Raw genomic sequence first — 17,226 nt, forward strand, 5'->3', positions numbered from 1 at the left:
AAAATGCAGAAAAAGTCAAATTAAGGAAGTGAGGAAACAGAGGTCAGCTTTAGTGTAAAGGGAAAGGGATACAATCAGCAACAATATGACCCCAACCATTTCACTTAAAACTTATTTTCAGAAATGGCAACTGGAATAGTCATTTATTAATTGCAAAACTTAAATTAGTAAAAGACAAAGCGGAGGGATTCAAGGCTCAGGTGGGAGAGCAGGGTGGCTCTGTTGTCTGGGTTGGCGGTCTGATTCTCTGCTCCCGCTGTGACCCTCACATATAGATAATGGATTGATATAATATAAATATAAATGTAATTTATGGAGTATTTGACTGTCTCATCCCAGTTATTAAAAACCGAAATATAACAGCTAAGATACCAACGGCCCCATATGCAGCATTTAACAAATCGCAGGTCTCTCTGTTACTTTCAGACCAATGTAGTTAGAAAATAGAAATTGTACAACGTGCAGACAATTTTCCTCCTTCCAAACCTGAGGGAGGAGTCCACACAGCCGATAGGAGCAGCCTTTTAATAATCAGTGGTAGCAGTAGAGAGCAGGGTCTGTTTTGGAGCAATGGGACCTGTTTGTAGGAAGACTTACTTGCAGTGCAACGTGCTGATAATACCAGGTATTAAAAGCTCAAGTAGACATTGAAGGTCATAGGCAAAGCTAATAAATAATGCAAATCTATTCTAAATGCCTTTCATAAACTGGAGAGAGCTTAGAGAGGGCGTCGTGATTGACCCGCTTGTTAGCACAGAGCTCAAGAGCCACATTTGCAGTCACTAAAACTGCCACTTGAAGCAAAAATGAAAGTTTTCTGAGGTCACAGGGAGTGGATTTGAGGTAAGACTCAATGTAGCCTGCTGGCGGGCAGCCATTTGGGTGCCTTAGCACATGGACAACTGTGGTGAACTTCTGTCATTGCTATAAACCTGAACGACTTATTTTTATTTCAAACTATTTAATCAATGACATATTTAGAAAAAAATGTGTTCATGCTTTTGCTACATGCTAGCAAACCGTAAAGCTAGAAAACCGTTTACATTTGCATGTGATTCTAATTGATGGAAGGTAACATTTAATACTGTCCAGAAAAGAAACCAAAATATCCAAACGCTGCCATCTTGTACATTTGAAGCCAGATTTTGTTCGAAGAGGGATGGATCCGCGATAGTAAGGTCTTGCCAATACAAGCACTCGACAAATAACGAGTCAGTCTCAGGCCTCAATCATGATGTTTTAGCCCATTTTTACAGCATTAAATTAACCTTACTGGAAAAATGTACACTTGAACATAAACCACAATGTTGACAAATACTTCTAATGCCAGAAAAAATCTTTCATATTTATTTTGAATTTTTATTTTGGCTCCTGCCCCATGCATTAACATTAAAGAGGCAGGATTTATGACCTATTCTGCAGCCAGCCACCAGGTGCCAATTAAAAACGATTTGGCTTCAGTTTTTGGAAGCAGGCACATCGTCCATTTTTATAAACAGTTTATGAGACACAATAATGTGTTTTTCCTTTCCAGATAATAAAAAACAATATAAGATGAAAATGATAACTTTCCTGTAAAGCATCAAGCTTGTATTGTACCCTGTTAACACATTGTTTCAACCGGAAAAAGACTAAACTCAAAGCAAACCACCACAGGCAAATTTTGTCAGCGGAGTAGTTAGCTACATAGCTTGCTATTTAGCTAGTTAGCTAGCTGACAACGACTAAAATAACCAAAAACAGATCTATCATGTAAACAAAAGGAGCTAATAGGGAAAAGCTTGTTCATTAAGTGGTTACAAATAAAGCAGCACTATTTGTTGATTTGCAACATTAGCCACCATGACTCAATACATACTGTAATATATTTAATATACCATCATAACATCTAGTTACTACGGTGACCAGAATGAAAGAGTGAATGTTCAGTTTGACTTAATCAATATAACTTATTGTATTAAATACATCAGCAGAGTCTTATTAGCCATTACTGGGGCTGCATCAGTGAACACAAATTGCGGGTCTGCCATGGTTGATATATTTTAGACCATCCTTCATACATCTTGGATATTTCATACTCTGTTTCCTTGACATGGTGAGTCAGAAGGCCTCTATATCCAAGTCCTGACAAAATGTTGCTGCCTTTCGCTCTATTGACGTAACCAGTATCACAGCGGCCTGTCATTACAGTCATGTTCACTACAAAGGGATGGTCACATTATCATCACACATGCTGCTGAGATTGAGTGATCCACTTGAAGAGAGGACGAAATTGGCACGTTGCTTTAAAATGTCAATGATTGAACACGACACGGTGTTGAATGAAAAAAGAAAAAAGGATGGAAAATGAAAATAATCACTGAGCCAACGGTCGAGACCAAGGTCTAAGCGGAACTGTCTAAGTGCACAAAGGTGGAACAACTCTTCAAGACTCAGAATAAACTGAATGTCTGTTAACTGGACTTCTCCAGAGACAATAGTGAATCAGATGGCGCCTGCCTGATCACATCTCTGTCTCGCTGCATAATAAGCCAATCAACAAGCACCGTCGACATAATTTCTATGGTATATAGGATAAAAGCGTGCATTTACTCCTTGATTAGAGCTGACGCACACAATGTGTGGCGCACCCAGAGTTGAGCCTTGGGAACACAACTTCTTAGATGGCTTTGTTATCATCAGACTTCTTCTACAGCAAAGTGCAATTTCACTGTTTATACTGAGCCCTTATCACTCAATGTGCTGCAAGAGGATAAGAAACCAACAGGCAAAGTTCCACATGAAAAATTCTTGTTACTTCGCCTCAAAAGTAGAAAACGCTCCATCAGTCGCCTTCGACCTTATCAATCCTGAATCTCCCCTTGTGAGCAGAAACATCTGTTGTCCCCACGACACATCGCCTTTTTCCCCTTAACTATATATTTTTCATTTCTCGAGTCTGTCTGTGGTCTGCTTTCTGTATTTAGTAGGCTCAGTCAGTCTCCCCCAAGATACACACACAGCTGGTGGATGTCCTCCCAGTAACTTAACGATAAAAGGAAGTAAATCTAAAACCTCACAGGAACCGATGACTGAAAGGTGTCACTACTTCGAAAAAAAAAGAAACCAAAAAAAAACACTGGGTTCCAGACTCACAGTATTACTCTGAATCGTCAGCAACATTATTCAACTCTGATGGTGTCTGTGACATGCATGCAAACTGTAATCTGATAACAAGTTCATAAAAGCAGCATGTATTGCCTCAATAAAAGCAAGTAGAAATAGCATTAGAAAATCCTACTATCGCTGCTCTTTATAAATTGTTGTCAAAGTTAAGATACCAGATTAAAAAAAATGCACATTAGAGTTGTAAGAGAACAGTCGCATGCAGACAGCAGCTTTAAAATGTTTCAAAGATGACATTTGGTTTGTTCTATGTTCCAATGCTGACAGGTAGATAAAGGAATAGTTCGACTTATCTTGGAAAATAAGCTGCTTCGCCTTCCCGGAGCATGAGATGAGAGGATCAATACCGTATGTCTAAGCAGTAGATAGGAATATGGAGCCTGGTGGCCGTTAACTCAACTTGGCATGAACTGGAAAGAACATAGCTGTGCACAAGGTTTTTATAGAAAAAATTGCCTACAATAGCCTTTAAAAAACTGCTGCATTAACCTTTTTCTTGCATTTCTTTCCACGTGTGAAATAAACAAGCGTGTTAGATTGTGTTGATCAGTGAGCCGGCGTGTGAGTTTTTGCACTTTACAGCGCAGAAAGACCAAAGCCGGAAAAGCTGCTTCCCCTCCCCAGAAAGTTTAGAAACAAGTGAGCGGTATCTATTCCAGTCAACGAACTTTTGGAGAGAAAACTAATAACTGTATCTTCAAATTAACCCATCAACCTTGACCCTTCCCCAGAAAGGTTTCGCTGTGCAAATAATTAAGAGCCCTATTTCATAGGAGGTGCTTGTCAGGTCTGTGGAAACATGGGTCCTAATAGGTATCTGAACAAATTATCAAACCTGTTTTTATTCTATTTAGGACAGTGTCACAGAGGCTAATGGCTGTGTTTTCCTCCATATTAGGTAAGATAATGTATAAGCACATGATTGGTCCTGAATAGGCCCTTCAGCAGTAAACAGTCATTACTGTACCTCGGCCAATAACACGCTCTCTACTGCTGACGATTTAAATAAGTCATGAGATCAAGAGAAACCGCTCTCTGTTCTGTTAAATGTGCCATTTAAATGCAAAGAGTGCTTCTGCTGCTTCTAGTTGGTTTTTCAACTCTGGGCCGTGGAGCACCAAAGCCTGCAGCTGCAGCGTTCAGGAGGAAACCAGGACTGGGGCCAGGCAGGAGGGTGGAAGAAAGACACCGTCGAATGATTGAAGTTGTGCTTAGAAAATGAGCGTCATGTTTGAAACCCCACGAGGGACGTCTCAAGGGGGAAGAGCTTCACAAGTTTGGTTTTGATTTACTTCCACTTTGCCGAGCTGTGTGCATTTGGAGTGCCGCAACAGCATTAATGGCTCAAAGCTGATTTATGCTGGACCGAAGCTGCCAGTAATGACGACTTCTTTACTGAGAGCCACATGACATTTTCATTCCGTCTGTTTGAAATGGCAGGTCTGAGGGCTTTGAAGAAATCTAAAAGCAGACGTCGTCACTTGGCATTGGTGATGGTGCTTGTGCTGCCGCTTTTGAAATTTGAATAGGTTGATAATCTCCTCAGCACCAAAAGCCATGTTTTCACCCACATCTTAAGTAGCTGCATATGGAAAAGAAATAAATACTGCATTTGTTTTGGAATTTGAAATGTAGTCAACCATTATACTAACTGCAAAAAAAAAAAAAAGAACACTTCACTAATGTGATGCTGTTTAAAAAGGACTCTTTGAATAGCGTCTTTTACCAAGTCAATGTGGAGCAGTGGAAACATTGCACTTTACACATGTGGCTGGATTTTCTAACACTGAAAATCATTGTCCAAATTAGATAATTATAAATATTGTGATTGACTGTGCCTTGAGAAAATATAATATATATGTGGTTTTAGAATCACTTTTACTAACAAATTTATACAAAAATCTACATTAATTTAACCTTTATCTGTATTCAATGAATAACTGAGGTAGGCCCTCAGTTAAAATGATGTTGAGTGAGAGGATACAATAAAATACAGGTATACAGATATGGTGAATACATTAACACAGTATATAAATATGATGCATAAAAATACAGAGCATAAAGCAATTCCTATAAAATCAAACACATGCATACCGAAGATAAAGCTAAATGTTTATCAACCATGGATTTAAAATCCCCAAGGTGAACTAAAGTATTAATTTGTAACACACTTTGTAATGTGTTCCAGAGAGTAGGCGCAACTCAGTTCTGCCAAGGAACGCTATTCATTTGAACACGTTTGATATCGAGATGTAAGCTGGTAAATACACGGGTTAAACTCATGTCTTTACGTGATGACATCTATATATATTTAAAAGGTTAAAACTAATCAAAGGTGGGGGGGGGGGGCCCTCGCCACCAGTCATCACTCGTGAGTGGGGAATCTGGATAGCTGAGCTCATTTCAAATCATTTCTGAAAGGCCATAGCCTCCACATGGTCTACCACGAGAGACATCTCCTCTCCTCTCCTCTCTCACACACAGCCCGTTTGAACAGTGCCGGTGGTTCAAACACCTCGGTACGACGTGGTGTGTTGTGTGTGTTTCTGTGTATGGGGGGTGTGGGTTCAAAGCATTGTTTTCCAGGAAGAGACACTGCTGCTAAAACGCAGGGGGGGGGGAAGTTAAACTTTCTAACCGCCAGCACCTTTACTTTGAAAACAATGCAGCCAATGACCATATTACTGAGCGGGCCACATGGTACATCAGATGTACCCGTCGCCTTCACCTGATGCACCATCCTCGCCTCACGTCTCTATAGACCAAAGCCTCTCAGATGGTAGAAGTCTCTAAGGAACACCCCTTAGTAAAACGGACTTGAATTTAATTTAAATGCTTTCTTTGAAGAGTCCTCTGAGGTTCAATTCGATTAATTTAATTTAATTTAACTCTGATGAAATCTCCTTCAGTCGCCACTGCCTCTGCTTTGTTTGATCTAGCACGGACCTGTTCCGTTTTCCCATCAAAAGAACAGCAGCAGCACTGTCCATCACGCGCAGCAATCATGTCTGCTTCCCCGCGCAGCTCAAGAAACTGAGCCTCGACACCTCACACCCTGCATCACAACGCCGATAAGCAGGCTGGAAGATTGAGAAGTAACACTATCATGGATGAAGAGAAAAAAAACTGCAAAGCTGAAGGGCGTAACATGTTCCTTTTCAGCTGCAATGTTTCACGTCATTGGTATTCCACTGGCTGGTGGGCGCAAATCAATACTATCGAGCTGCTGGTGCCCAATAAACTCAGTTGTTGTCTCAATTGCAGTCTCTTTAACGCCTCAGAAAGAATTTAAAGCCCCTGGGAAAACTCTGGGTAAAATGTATATTTGCAGTGTTACCTCTCGAGTCCTCCTGGAAAACTCTGACCTTGAAGGTTGGTCCTGAGCTGAAGGACGAGCCACTGGCTTGGAGAGATGGATTATTCTTCAGTGATGAATTGAAACACAACAGATACAGATGACTTCACGGGTAAAGTCATATTTCTGCTCTAACGAAGACGGCGTGTTTTCTTACAACTTGACAGCAAATCGATTGCACGTCCTGAATTTCACATTGATGCAAGGTTAGATAAAGAAACATGCGTACAATCTGAGAGCAGAATCTCCGACCCCTTTTTTCCTATGAAACCTTAACAAGCAAGACTGGGTTCAATTATTTGTCTGGCTAGCTTCTGTGCGGGTCAGGTGCACGGGTAAGAACATATAAGTTGATATTAGGTTTCTGTGAATTACGGTAAGTCACTACAGGAACAGGGAACGTCCGCCAAAGAACTGAGGATGGACGCATGATGTTGTGAGCATTGATTGTGAATTTGTGCTAAAATGTTGCCAGGGCGTCTGGGTGGGCTCCTAATGACAGTTTTAAAGCATAATCACAGAAAACTGCCTCAGTCCTGTTTATGATAAATTCATTGTGTTTTGTTGATTTAATAAAATTATAGTTTTGCTTAAAAATCGATTTATCTATTATTTCAGGATTAATTCAAAAGAATGAAACTACAGTGGCCCTCCAAAACAACTGTAAAGTTTGAAGGAGCCTTTAAAGTTTGCACCCACTACAATATGTCAAAGGGACAGAAGATTGGAGCTAATGTCTGTGCAACCAGAACTGCTCGTCCCTAACACAGCCTATGGTTTATGTATGACCTCCATAAGAGGGTCTGCGCCACATTTCTCTAATGATGGGATCTCACACAGCGGCGTCATATGTCAAACCTTCCTCTCTCACCCAGCAGCATCTGAGAGGAACGTTCAAGTCATTCAAGCATGTGCCCATCCCGCCTGAAATCGACCTTCTCTAATGGACAACAACGGAAAAAAAGAGATGAAAAGCGGTCTCTGTGGCACAGCCGGCCCCCCAGGACCACCAGGAAGTGTAATCAGCAATGACCCATGCTAGACTCCACCAATCCCTGGGAGTTGCTTAACATACCCGGCCCCCCTCAGGGGAGCTGCGCCCGGAACAGCGGAACGAGCACTTGAGAACGGCGAATAAATTATGAAAACCCCTGACGTCTGTCAGCTTCTTGAATCGCAGCGGTTTACCCGATGCAGCAGCATATCACCCTCTCGGACGTGCGTCTGCACAGCAATCCCTACGAGGGGAAAACCCATTTTCGATAAACATACAAGACAAATGTGTGCGCAGATTGGAGGCGGCCCACCTGTGTAGATGCATGAGAAACTTAAAGAGAAAAGCAGCGAGGGACTGAGTGTGGGTAAAACAAGCTGTCAGGAGGCTGATGACTGGAACAGGGTCCAAGGTAATAAGATTGTTTGGCATAAATCACTGAGGAAACCTGGTGAGCATGCAGACGTAGGCTGTAAGTCCATTCCAGCAGCCATTAACATTCGGCCAGAGTGGATATAAAGCATGTTCACACTTTACTCCGAGTCATATGAGGAAGAGGCTGCTGTGATTACCAGTGAGAGTGGGTGCATTTCACCAGCAGCCCAGTGCTGCAATGTGCACGTGTTATCCCTGTTAGTCAGCGGACTGAGTGATGGTGTTTTCAGTGTTCCTTACATCATGTGCTAAACTTTCTACTGTTAATGGAGAGGAGGAGACGGACGAGCTCAGATGGGTGGAATATAATTACATTTAGAGTCTGAAAAGATTAGTCGGCTGGCAGAAAATTTATCAAAACGTATTCTGATAATCCATGTAGATATTAATATAACACATTATATTATATTATATTATACTGCATTACATTGCATATTGCAATCTGACACTGTTTTGCATCAGGCATTTCACTTTTTACTTCACTTTTTACATCTTTTATCTATTATATATTTATATTTAGATATGTTTATGTCTAAATAAATGTTACTTTGTATAAATATTAGAAAAAGGGAGTAAATAAGAAGTAAATAGTGAGTAAATATATATTGTTTATTTTTATTGCATTTTTATGTTTTTATGTTTCTATGTTCATTGTATGCACCAATAACCAGAGTAAATTCCTTGTAGGTGTAAACCTACTTGGCAATAAATACTTTCTGATTCTGATTCTGATATTAAATACATCTGTTCGTGTGATTTCTTTCATCATATTTTGTGATGGACTTCGGACACAACATCGACACGACCTTTACCGTTGTGATGGTGAACACGTTGGCAAAGAGTTGTGTGTTTCATCGTGTTGTAGACACGGAGCAACATCAGCATTCTTGTCGCATTCGGTTCCTGGCTACCTGACACTTGCAACTCCAGGGAAATATCTGTCTGTTTAGCTGCTAAACACTCCTCTGTGTTCACCGACCGGCTCTTCTCCTAACTTTGTTAATCTGCCGTTTGGTGCTGGGAAGGTTTTTAAGAGTTTGTGTTTCCTTCCCAATGGAAGAAAACAAACGGCCACATGTGGGAGCAGAACAAAGTGTGAAGATAACACTGATGTACAGTATAATACAGGTGCTAGTGTGAACATCCTGCTAACACAACCCAACAGTACTGTTTATTACGAGTGCTGAGTTGGTCTCCATCTCTTTAGGGGAAATATCTGTCTCTTAAGCTGCTGAATGCTCCACTTTGTTCACTAACTGCTCTCTAAACCCCAAACAATGAGTTGCTGTAAAACTGTAGAGCTGAGGGATTCCTGTGCAATGTTTTTTTAAAACACGTCTATTTGATCCATTTGCAGGTTTAGGAGCTGACACGATGCCATGTGTTCATGCTGAACACAAGCTGGTCAGCAGAGATCTGTTCCCCTTGGACTGGTTAAAAATTACATACATTTAAAGTCTCTTATGAGTCGTTATCGATAATTATTACAATAAATGTCAAAATATTTATTTCACTTAAGTGTAATGACCGATTTTTACTCCTGAGTGAAGGTTCTAGTTTTATTCCCTTTTAAATGACAAAAGCTTAATAAACAGCAAAACATTCAAAAAACTTGCACATTAAATAAGCAAGCTAAATACATTTATATATATAAATGTGTTTAGCTTGCTTATTATATATATATATATAAATGTATTTAGCTCGCTTATTATATATATATATAAATGTATTTAGCTTGCTTATTATATTATATATATATATATATTTATATATATATATATATATATATATATATATATAGGACTTATATTACTATCGATACACATTGTACTGTGATAATCACTGATAATTATTTTATTGGCCGGCCATACTGTCACCTTCAGCTTGAGTTGAGACTGACCTCTTAGACAAAAAAAGGCTCCCGCATTCTGCTGCACATCCATTCACCTTTTATTCTTTGCACCAAAGGTCATCTTGGGTAACTTTTTCATAAGTGAACGGCTCTCAATAAAGCTGTGAAAGCAGGCTAAATAAATGTGTAGGGACTATAATAGAGATGGATGCCCTCCTGTCAGATTCGTATTGTGCATATTGTATTGGAAGACAAAACCCCAAAACACAGACAATTTGTCAAACAACTCGACACAAGGTGATGAAGTTCAGAGCCTCCCTCAGGCAGCATACCCAACAGCCACCATTTCTCTTTTCAATAGCTGCATGGCCAAGCAAATGTGTGGTTTGTTTTTTCCTCCGGTTCAGCAGCAGTCAGCGTTTGTTAGTTATAAATTATGAGTGAGTCGGGAGGCAAAATCCAATCACAAATGCATCTCTTGAGACGCGTGTGAGATGCACTGTTGTGCTTAAGGTGAGGGGAAGGTGGACTGCGATCTGTCTCTGCTGCGTCTCAACAAAGTCACACGCAGTTATATATCTGGATACCAGTTTTTGACTGAATGGACAAATCTGTACCTTTGTCGAAATCCATTTTCACAACACCGGCATTCAAAACCAATTATTACAATTATCATGCCCGGTTTGAAAATCATTTTTGGTTTTGAGGTGTGGATTTTAAGTTCCCCTCCGGAAACTGACAGAACGCTGCGAAAACAGTCCCATTCAGTTTGCAGTGCAGTCCTTTTAATTAAACGTGTCATTATTTTATTCCAAACACTCACAAACACTCCCATAATGAACCGTCTGAAAACCAGCACAGCACATAAAAGCTGCGGCAAGCCGGCTTTATAGTAGTCTGGAGGGGTTATTGTGTCTGTGTTGTGTTTGGTACGCAAACAGCATTGTTTATAACTCTATTTCTAGACTCGCTGGTAAATATCTCCAGACACCCAGTGCTTCCTTTTCTTTGTTTTCTTTTTCACAATATTTATTTCCAAATGCCTTCTTCAGGAACTTGGCTGCAGAATACAACAACCCGTTGACTCTCAGTCCATCAGATGAGCTTATTGGAAAGTAAACCTTCATGTGAAAACCACCTCTTGAAGATTATTGAACTTAGAGCAGGTCAGGTTGGTAATAAGGTAAATGCTATTCTGGAGGATTAGAAAACAACAAGACTTATTCAAAATGCAGATTTGCAATGTGAACATATATATATATATATACATATGTGGTCAAAAATACTGTGAAAGTTGGAGGTTATTTGACCATTTTTTCTATGAAAAAAGACTAAAAACGTACACGTGATAATCATCACGTCACATGATAGCTTCTCCTCAGAAGAGAGGATTAGGAAACCCAGATGGCAAACACAAGCAATTTGGATTGTTATTCAAAGTTTTAATCTACTTCTTAATGTTGCTATTCTATTTTTGAAGTTCGGAGATTAAAACTTGAGTATGTGACACATTTTTGTAGACGCATGAAAATAAGTATTATAATTAACTTAATTTATGACACTTCTTGCAGAAGAGAAATTCAGCTTTAGTACAAACAAATTGATCACTGCATAAATCAAGTAAAAAAACAAACCGGAAATACCATCAAGGCATGTTGAAAATCATAATGGAACATAAATTGCAAGTTTAGTGCTGTTCAGAGGCACTTCACCCTCCTTGTGGCAGGAGAAGACAATGATTACCTGCTTCCTAAACCGCTGAAATGTGAATTTGTGCACTGCAGAAAGAATTTGGTACAGGGCATTTTTGAGGCACATTCAAATGGGTTTAATGACGCAGACTTCCATTGAGCTCTCCTTGGAGGGATTTGTGGTGTTTGACTTGTTTGTGTAAACGAAATCTATAAAACTAGTTGTGTGGAGAATTTAAACAAAGATTTGGAGAGAAGTTCAAACCTTCCTGACGTTCACATCTCCACACGCCTGAATCACTGCGTGGAGTCTGTGTACTTGTCTGATTAGCAGCTTCTGAAAGCTATTGTCAACAGGACTGACCCAAATGCCTCAAAGCTTTGACGACTCTGCTGCTGCCAGGGAAATGGACATCATGGGACAGGGACACGTGGCCGTGTGACAGGCTTATGAGTGACGACTGCTCTCGCAAGTTGTTGAAACAGTCAAGCGTACGGACGCATTGGTTTTCCTGTCACACAACTGAAAGCGGATTGACTTTTATCGTAGGAGGCTCATGTCAAAGCTCCATGTAGGTTGACACCGGACTGCAGAGTTGTAATTTGGATCCCTGAAAGGTAAGCATGGGCTATGACTGTAATTTGATGTGATTACTGCACATTTTAAAGCCACTTTTATTTGTTCCATACAGAAGCCAACTTATTTTATGCTCCCTACAAAACCAGGTCTGATATTTGTTATTCCGGCATAGGCTGAAGTTACAGACACTCTGTGTATCTGTAGCATTTGGAGCTATTTATCCATAACTTACACTCCACTCTATCCACTGCTGAATCTTTTAGACTTTATCGTTTAATGTTTCATTAAATTTTATCAGATTTTTTTTCTAGTCTTTTAAATCCATTTAATATGTCTGTATAAACTGCCTCGTCTTTTATATCTCGTCTTTATGCTTTTTATATCCAATGTAAAGCAAAGTGAAATGCCTTGCTGCTGTACAAATAAACGTCCCTCATATTTAGTGGGCTCTAACTCAGCCATTTGTAATGTTTGATAATGGATCCTTCCCAATCCCACCTTGTGATACACGTCAGTGTTTCATCAAGGATTTAGTTTTAGCCGTCGGGGCACTGCCTCTGCAAAATAAACACAGTGGAAACCCTGCAGGCCCTACTTTGCCTTCGCATCCTAAATGTTACTGCAGAAACAGCGGGGCACTTATTCAGTGGGTCTGGTCGAGTCAACGACAGAGCATGTGTTCATTTCCACCTGTTACTTTTCACAGATGGGAGCTGTCCAGTGACGCACAGGCCACAACTGGTCTGGAGGGAGCTGCTCCCCCGCAGCATGTGTGTGTCATACGCCACTGTCACCGGCACATAGGCTAGAGCTACACGGTCAGTCTCGGGCGCTGCCGGTGCTGTGGTTAAAAGCTTTAACTGTGACGTGTATTGGAGCCTACCTCGGAGGAGATCAGGGGTCGTGTGTGGCCAGTTGTAGGTCCTGATGAGCTGCCAGTCAAAGTCGTCGTCTTGGCCCTGTCGGTATTCACACAAGCCGGGGTCTGAGTCCTCGTCAAATGTACAGCCAGCTGCGGAGGGGAAAAGATAAACATGTGTTATTAAAAGGTAAAACAGGTGAAGACGTCTGGATATAAGTCAACTTTATTTGCTATCAGGAAAAAACCTGGGCAACAAACTCCTCATACCCAACGAGAAAACTGATTGGTCAGTTACATCACCACAGGCTCATAGTTAATACCTCAACTACTGAACGATGGATCCAGCTCTAAACTACATTACAGCTAATGGTTGGAACTGGGTGGCCACCATGGACTGTCCATCTCATCCACTCCCTCAACATCCGCCTCCATTTGGTACAATTAGTCCTGTGGTGAGAAAATGACACAACAGCCACGGGTCACCCAGATCGCCATAGATAATGGGGCAGCGGTGCCAGAGCAGCGAAAGGGGGGGCTCTTCAGCTGATGGAGGACAACAACAGCCTGGCAATCAGCCGAGAAGGTGACCCAACCCTCTAATGGTTGCATTCTCTCCATTCTGCCATTATCACACAAAACAGGGTCTTTTAGAGCCAACCAGTTACGTTGTCAAACTGGGGGTGGTGGGGCTTATGTTGGCAGGGGGGGCTGTTGTTGTTTTAATGGTCAGACAACACAGACACACATTGTTAAAGCTGGAAATGAATTGAAACACTGAAGTGTAAGGCACATGCTCTGAATTGGCCTCATCCGTACTGTGATGTTTACCATTGCATGAACAGCTCTTTCAGATCCAAATATATTATTTTTCATGGATTCACGTTTTGATAATTGCCTCCACCAATCTATCAATCATTTGGTCCTTCAAACGACAGAAAATATGAAAAGGCAGCCGTCAAAGTTTCCCCAGAGCAGCCATCAAATAACTCATCCTTCAAAAGCCACAAGATAAGGATTTTACAAAGATATAAAAATGAAAAAAAAAACAGACCTTTAAGGGATGAGAAGCTGAAGCCAGCAAATGCTTGCTTTTGTTAATGAATTAATAACTGATTGGTTACAGCAGACATTTAAACATGTCAAAGACAGTTTCAGGCAACAACAGCAGTTTTCTGCTCTTCAATCAGTTCTGGGCCAGAGTTTAAGTAATGTTAGATTTCCCTGCTACTAAGGTCAAAAAGTCTGCTGTGAGAAAGAAGTCTGTTGGTCTGATTAATCTTGGACTGATTGAGAAAGAAAATTAAGATTCAGGTCGGGGAGTTTTTTTTGAATATCAAAGCACTGTCAACATGTTCCAAGCTCTGAAAACCTATTTCAGTGAGTGCAAACGTGCCAGAAGTGGTATGACCAATGGCTGAAGCTCCAAAAATAATGAACCACCGATTTTTAACACATTTCGCACAAACATGTTTTGTTAGCTTTTTAGTTGTTTTTTTTCCAGCTTTCGCTGCCTGTGCAGTCAAACTCTGCCCAAGCAGGAAAAGCAAAAAATAATGTGACCAGTGCTGCAACAGAACCAAATGAGTCTCCGGGGACGGATCCCCCCTGCCCAGAGAAAAAGATGGGATTTTCTGCCGGAGGGTGGACTCAGGAATAATGGTTTCGGGATGCAGGGGGAGCTGCTCATTTATAAGACACACAGTGCAGCACGGGTCTGTTCGCGGCTCGGACGACAGGCCTCCCGGTCTTCTATCTAACTCTGAATGCCCTGAGCCCTCTGTGGTGGAGATCGTATTAAGGATTGGCAGAAGTGTGGCTGCTGTTAAAGAGCTTCTCTGACTCAATGCCAGCTTCTACTTAATAGCGTCCCATTTGGCCTATTCCCCCTAATGTCGCCTTTTGTGCTTTTTGAGAAGCTCCATCTGTTTTCTATTGTCAATGTAAAACTTTTGAGTCTGAAGAAACAGTGTTTGTTACAATAAACTACTGAGAAGGCAAATTTTGGACCACCACTCGGGCTGTTCCTGCTGACACACAAATATCACCAGCGAACCACCAGTGAACACCCGCCTCCCACTGCCGCCGCCCAGCCGCACCATCGCTCTTCCCCTCTGCCTGCAGCCAGAGCAAGCGTTTCCGGGTGTGTAAGCAGATCAGAGTTTTAATTGCCTCCTGTGTGAGCGCTGCTTGTTGTGCTGCGGAGTGTCGGAGCAGGGCCCGCGTGAAGGCCTGACTTTCATCGAGAGCCCTCCAGCTCCAGGAAGAAAATGTCACCATCAGACACATTTCACTGATTCCCCTCATTAGGACCCATCCTTCCCAGCCTCCTTTGCTCTTAGCGCACGCGTTCCTCTCAGTGCCCAATTGAGCTGCTTTGGCAGCGGGAGGGCAAGCCCATGTAATTAGAAGAGCCACATGCATTGTGTGTGTGTGTGTGCGTTTGCATGTGAGTGTGCGTGTGCGTGAATACATTTCTTCAAAAGTGTGCATATCAAGTGTGTGTGGCTATTTGCTGTTTTGATGTTTACTTAAAAATGAATACAAATATAATGAATCTGTCAGTGTCACATGAGCTAAAGCCGTAATGACATTGAGAATTAATTCTTTGTGATCATCACAGCGACTTCAGCTGACAGGGGGGGCTCAGATCACTTGAAGAGTAGCTAGAATGGGAATGAAACAGGTTTTTTGAATGTCAATTGCTAATTAGGGGTGATAGCGTGGCACTGTTCAGCATGGTCCCCGAGACACGGGCCACCCTGCAGAGGCAGAGCAGCAATAACACCTGGAGACTTGGACGCCAGGGCCCGAGATAACTTATGTGAGCCTCTGTCACAGCTGACAAGTTTAACAGAAGGAGAACAAATACGGAGAAATAAATAAATGTGCAAGAACAAGGCGCCCTCCTCTTTGAAAAGAAGGAAAGATAATTTGTCCAACAAGACCTTCGTCTGTCGTAAGATGCCATGACTTGAATTTGTTATCTTTGTTTGGCTCATGCTCTTGTCTTTAAGTTCAACCCACTCTCAGGTCTGTGCGCAGGAAAGAAAAAGTGACTCCGTCAGAATTCTTCTCTTTTGTGTCCCTCTATTGTTAAAACCCTATAAAAAGAGCCGTCTTGTGATTTCCAAATACAGCTTCATTTTCTAGGCAAACATCAGTTCTAAACCTAAATTCCTCATAAGCATGCATGAAGTGTTTTTCCGTACTAATCTTATATAATTTTTCATAAATCCTTTGGGGAGATTTAGCTGGCAAAGCCTGCACGAGGCAGCAAGGAATCTCATTAATGCAGCTCAGTGATGGTCTAAACACTGCTTCAGAGGTTTCCTCATGATATGTCTGAGGGGAAAATCCAATATTACTCATTTTTGCTACTTACTAAGTAAAAAATGGTGCTCAGTTCAATTGTCAATCATGATCTTTGATGCCTCATTTGTGATTCTCAGCTATTGGCTCCTATTACAGTTAAATTACATCTGTACAGGTGCCTCACATATTTGCATTTTCAATTTTTTAAACTCTTGAAATGACAATCACCTGTTTCACTTTATTTATATAGTTTGTAGGGAGAAAGAGAGAGAAAGAGTGTGTGCGTGTATCCAGTCTGATGCATGTTATTCCTCTGTGAGCTTGACCAGTCCACACTGTCACGCTGTGCTCATATACTGCATCATTAGCATGAACACACACACACACAACACACACAACACACACAACACACACACACACACACACACACACACACACACACACACACACACACACACACACACACACACACACACACACACACACACACACACACACACACACACACACACACACACACACACACACACACACACACACACACACACACACACACACACACACACACACACACACACACACACACACACACACACACACACACACACACACACACACACACACACACACACACACACACACACACACACACACACACACAATTTCATTGTTATTAGACTCACAGCTTAGATTTCTGTGGATTATCCAAAGTATAAAGGGGCACTGTTTCTGGAGGGGAAGTTTCAGGCCAAATGCATTTTGCAAAGAATGAAGCACCAAAATAAATTATTCCATTCACCTCTGTTGAAATAAAAAGTACTTAAAACCTGGAACAAAACTTAAACTATCTGTATGGTGACATGCAACTTGTGTCTGTGGGATAAGTGGATTTGGGTTTTGGGTGAACCAAGCATAGATTGCTCCCTCCTGTATCCAGTCAGTGGTTTCAGACCTCAGTGTCCATACGAGATGCTAATTAA

The 17,226-nt window shown here is 41.3% G+C and overlaps 1 protein-coding gene across 4 annotated transcripts in view; it reads right to left on the reverse strand.

Moving 5' to 3' along the window:
- ptprua (protein tyrosine phosphatase receptor type Ua) overlaps positions 1-17,226 on the reverse strand; it is a 187,139-nt gene that overhangs the window by 121,472 nt on the left and 48,441 nt on the right. For all 4 annotated transcript variants that reach the window (XM_062410447.1, XM_062410446.1, XM_062410445.1 and 1 more), the window contains exon 2: positions 12,956-13,084. In XM_062410447.1, the coding sequence (XP_062266431.1) occupies positions 12,956-13,084 (129 nt within the window). The remainder of the gene's footprint in view (positions 1-12,955; positions 13,085-17,226) is intronic.

This window comes from Platichthys flesus, chromosome 17 (genome assembly GCF_949316205.1).
Source record: "Platichthys flesus chromosome 17, fPlaFle2.1, whole genome shotgun sequence".
Classification (NCBI taxonomy): Eukaryota; Metazoa; Chordata; class Actinopteri; order Pleuronectiformes; family Pleuronectidae; genus Platichthys; species Platichthys flesus.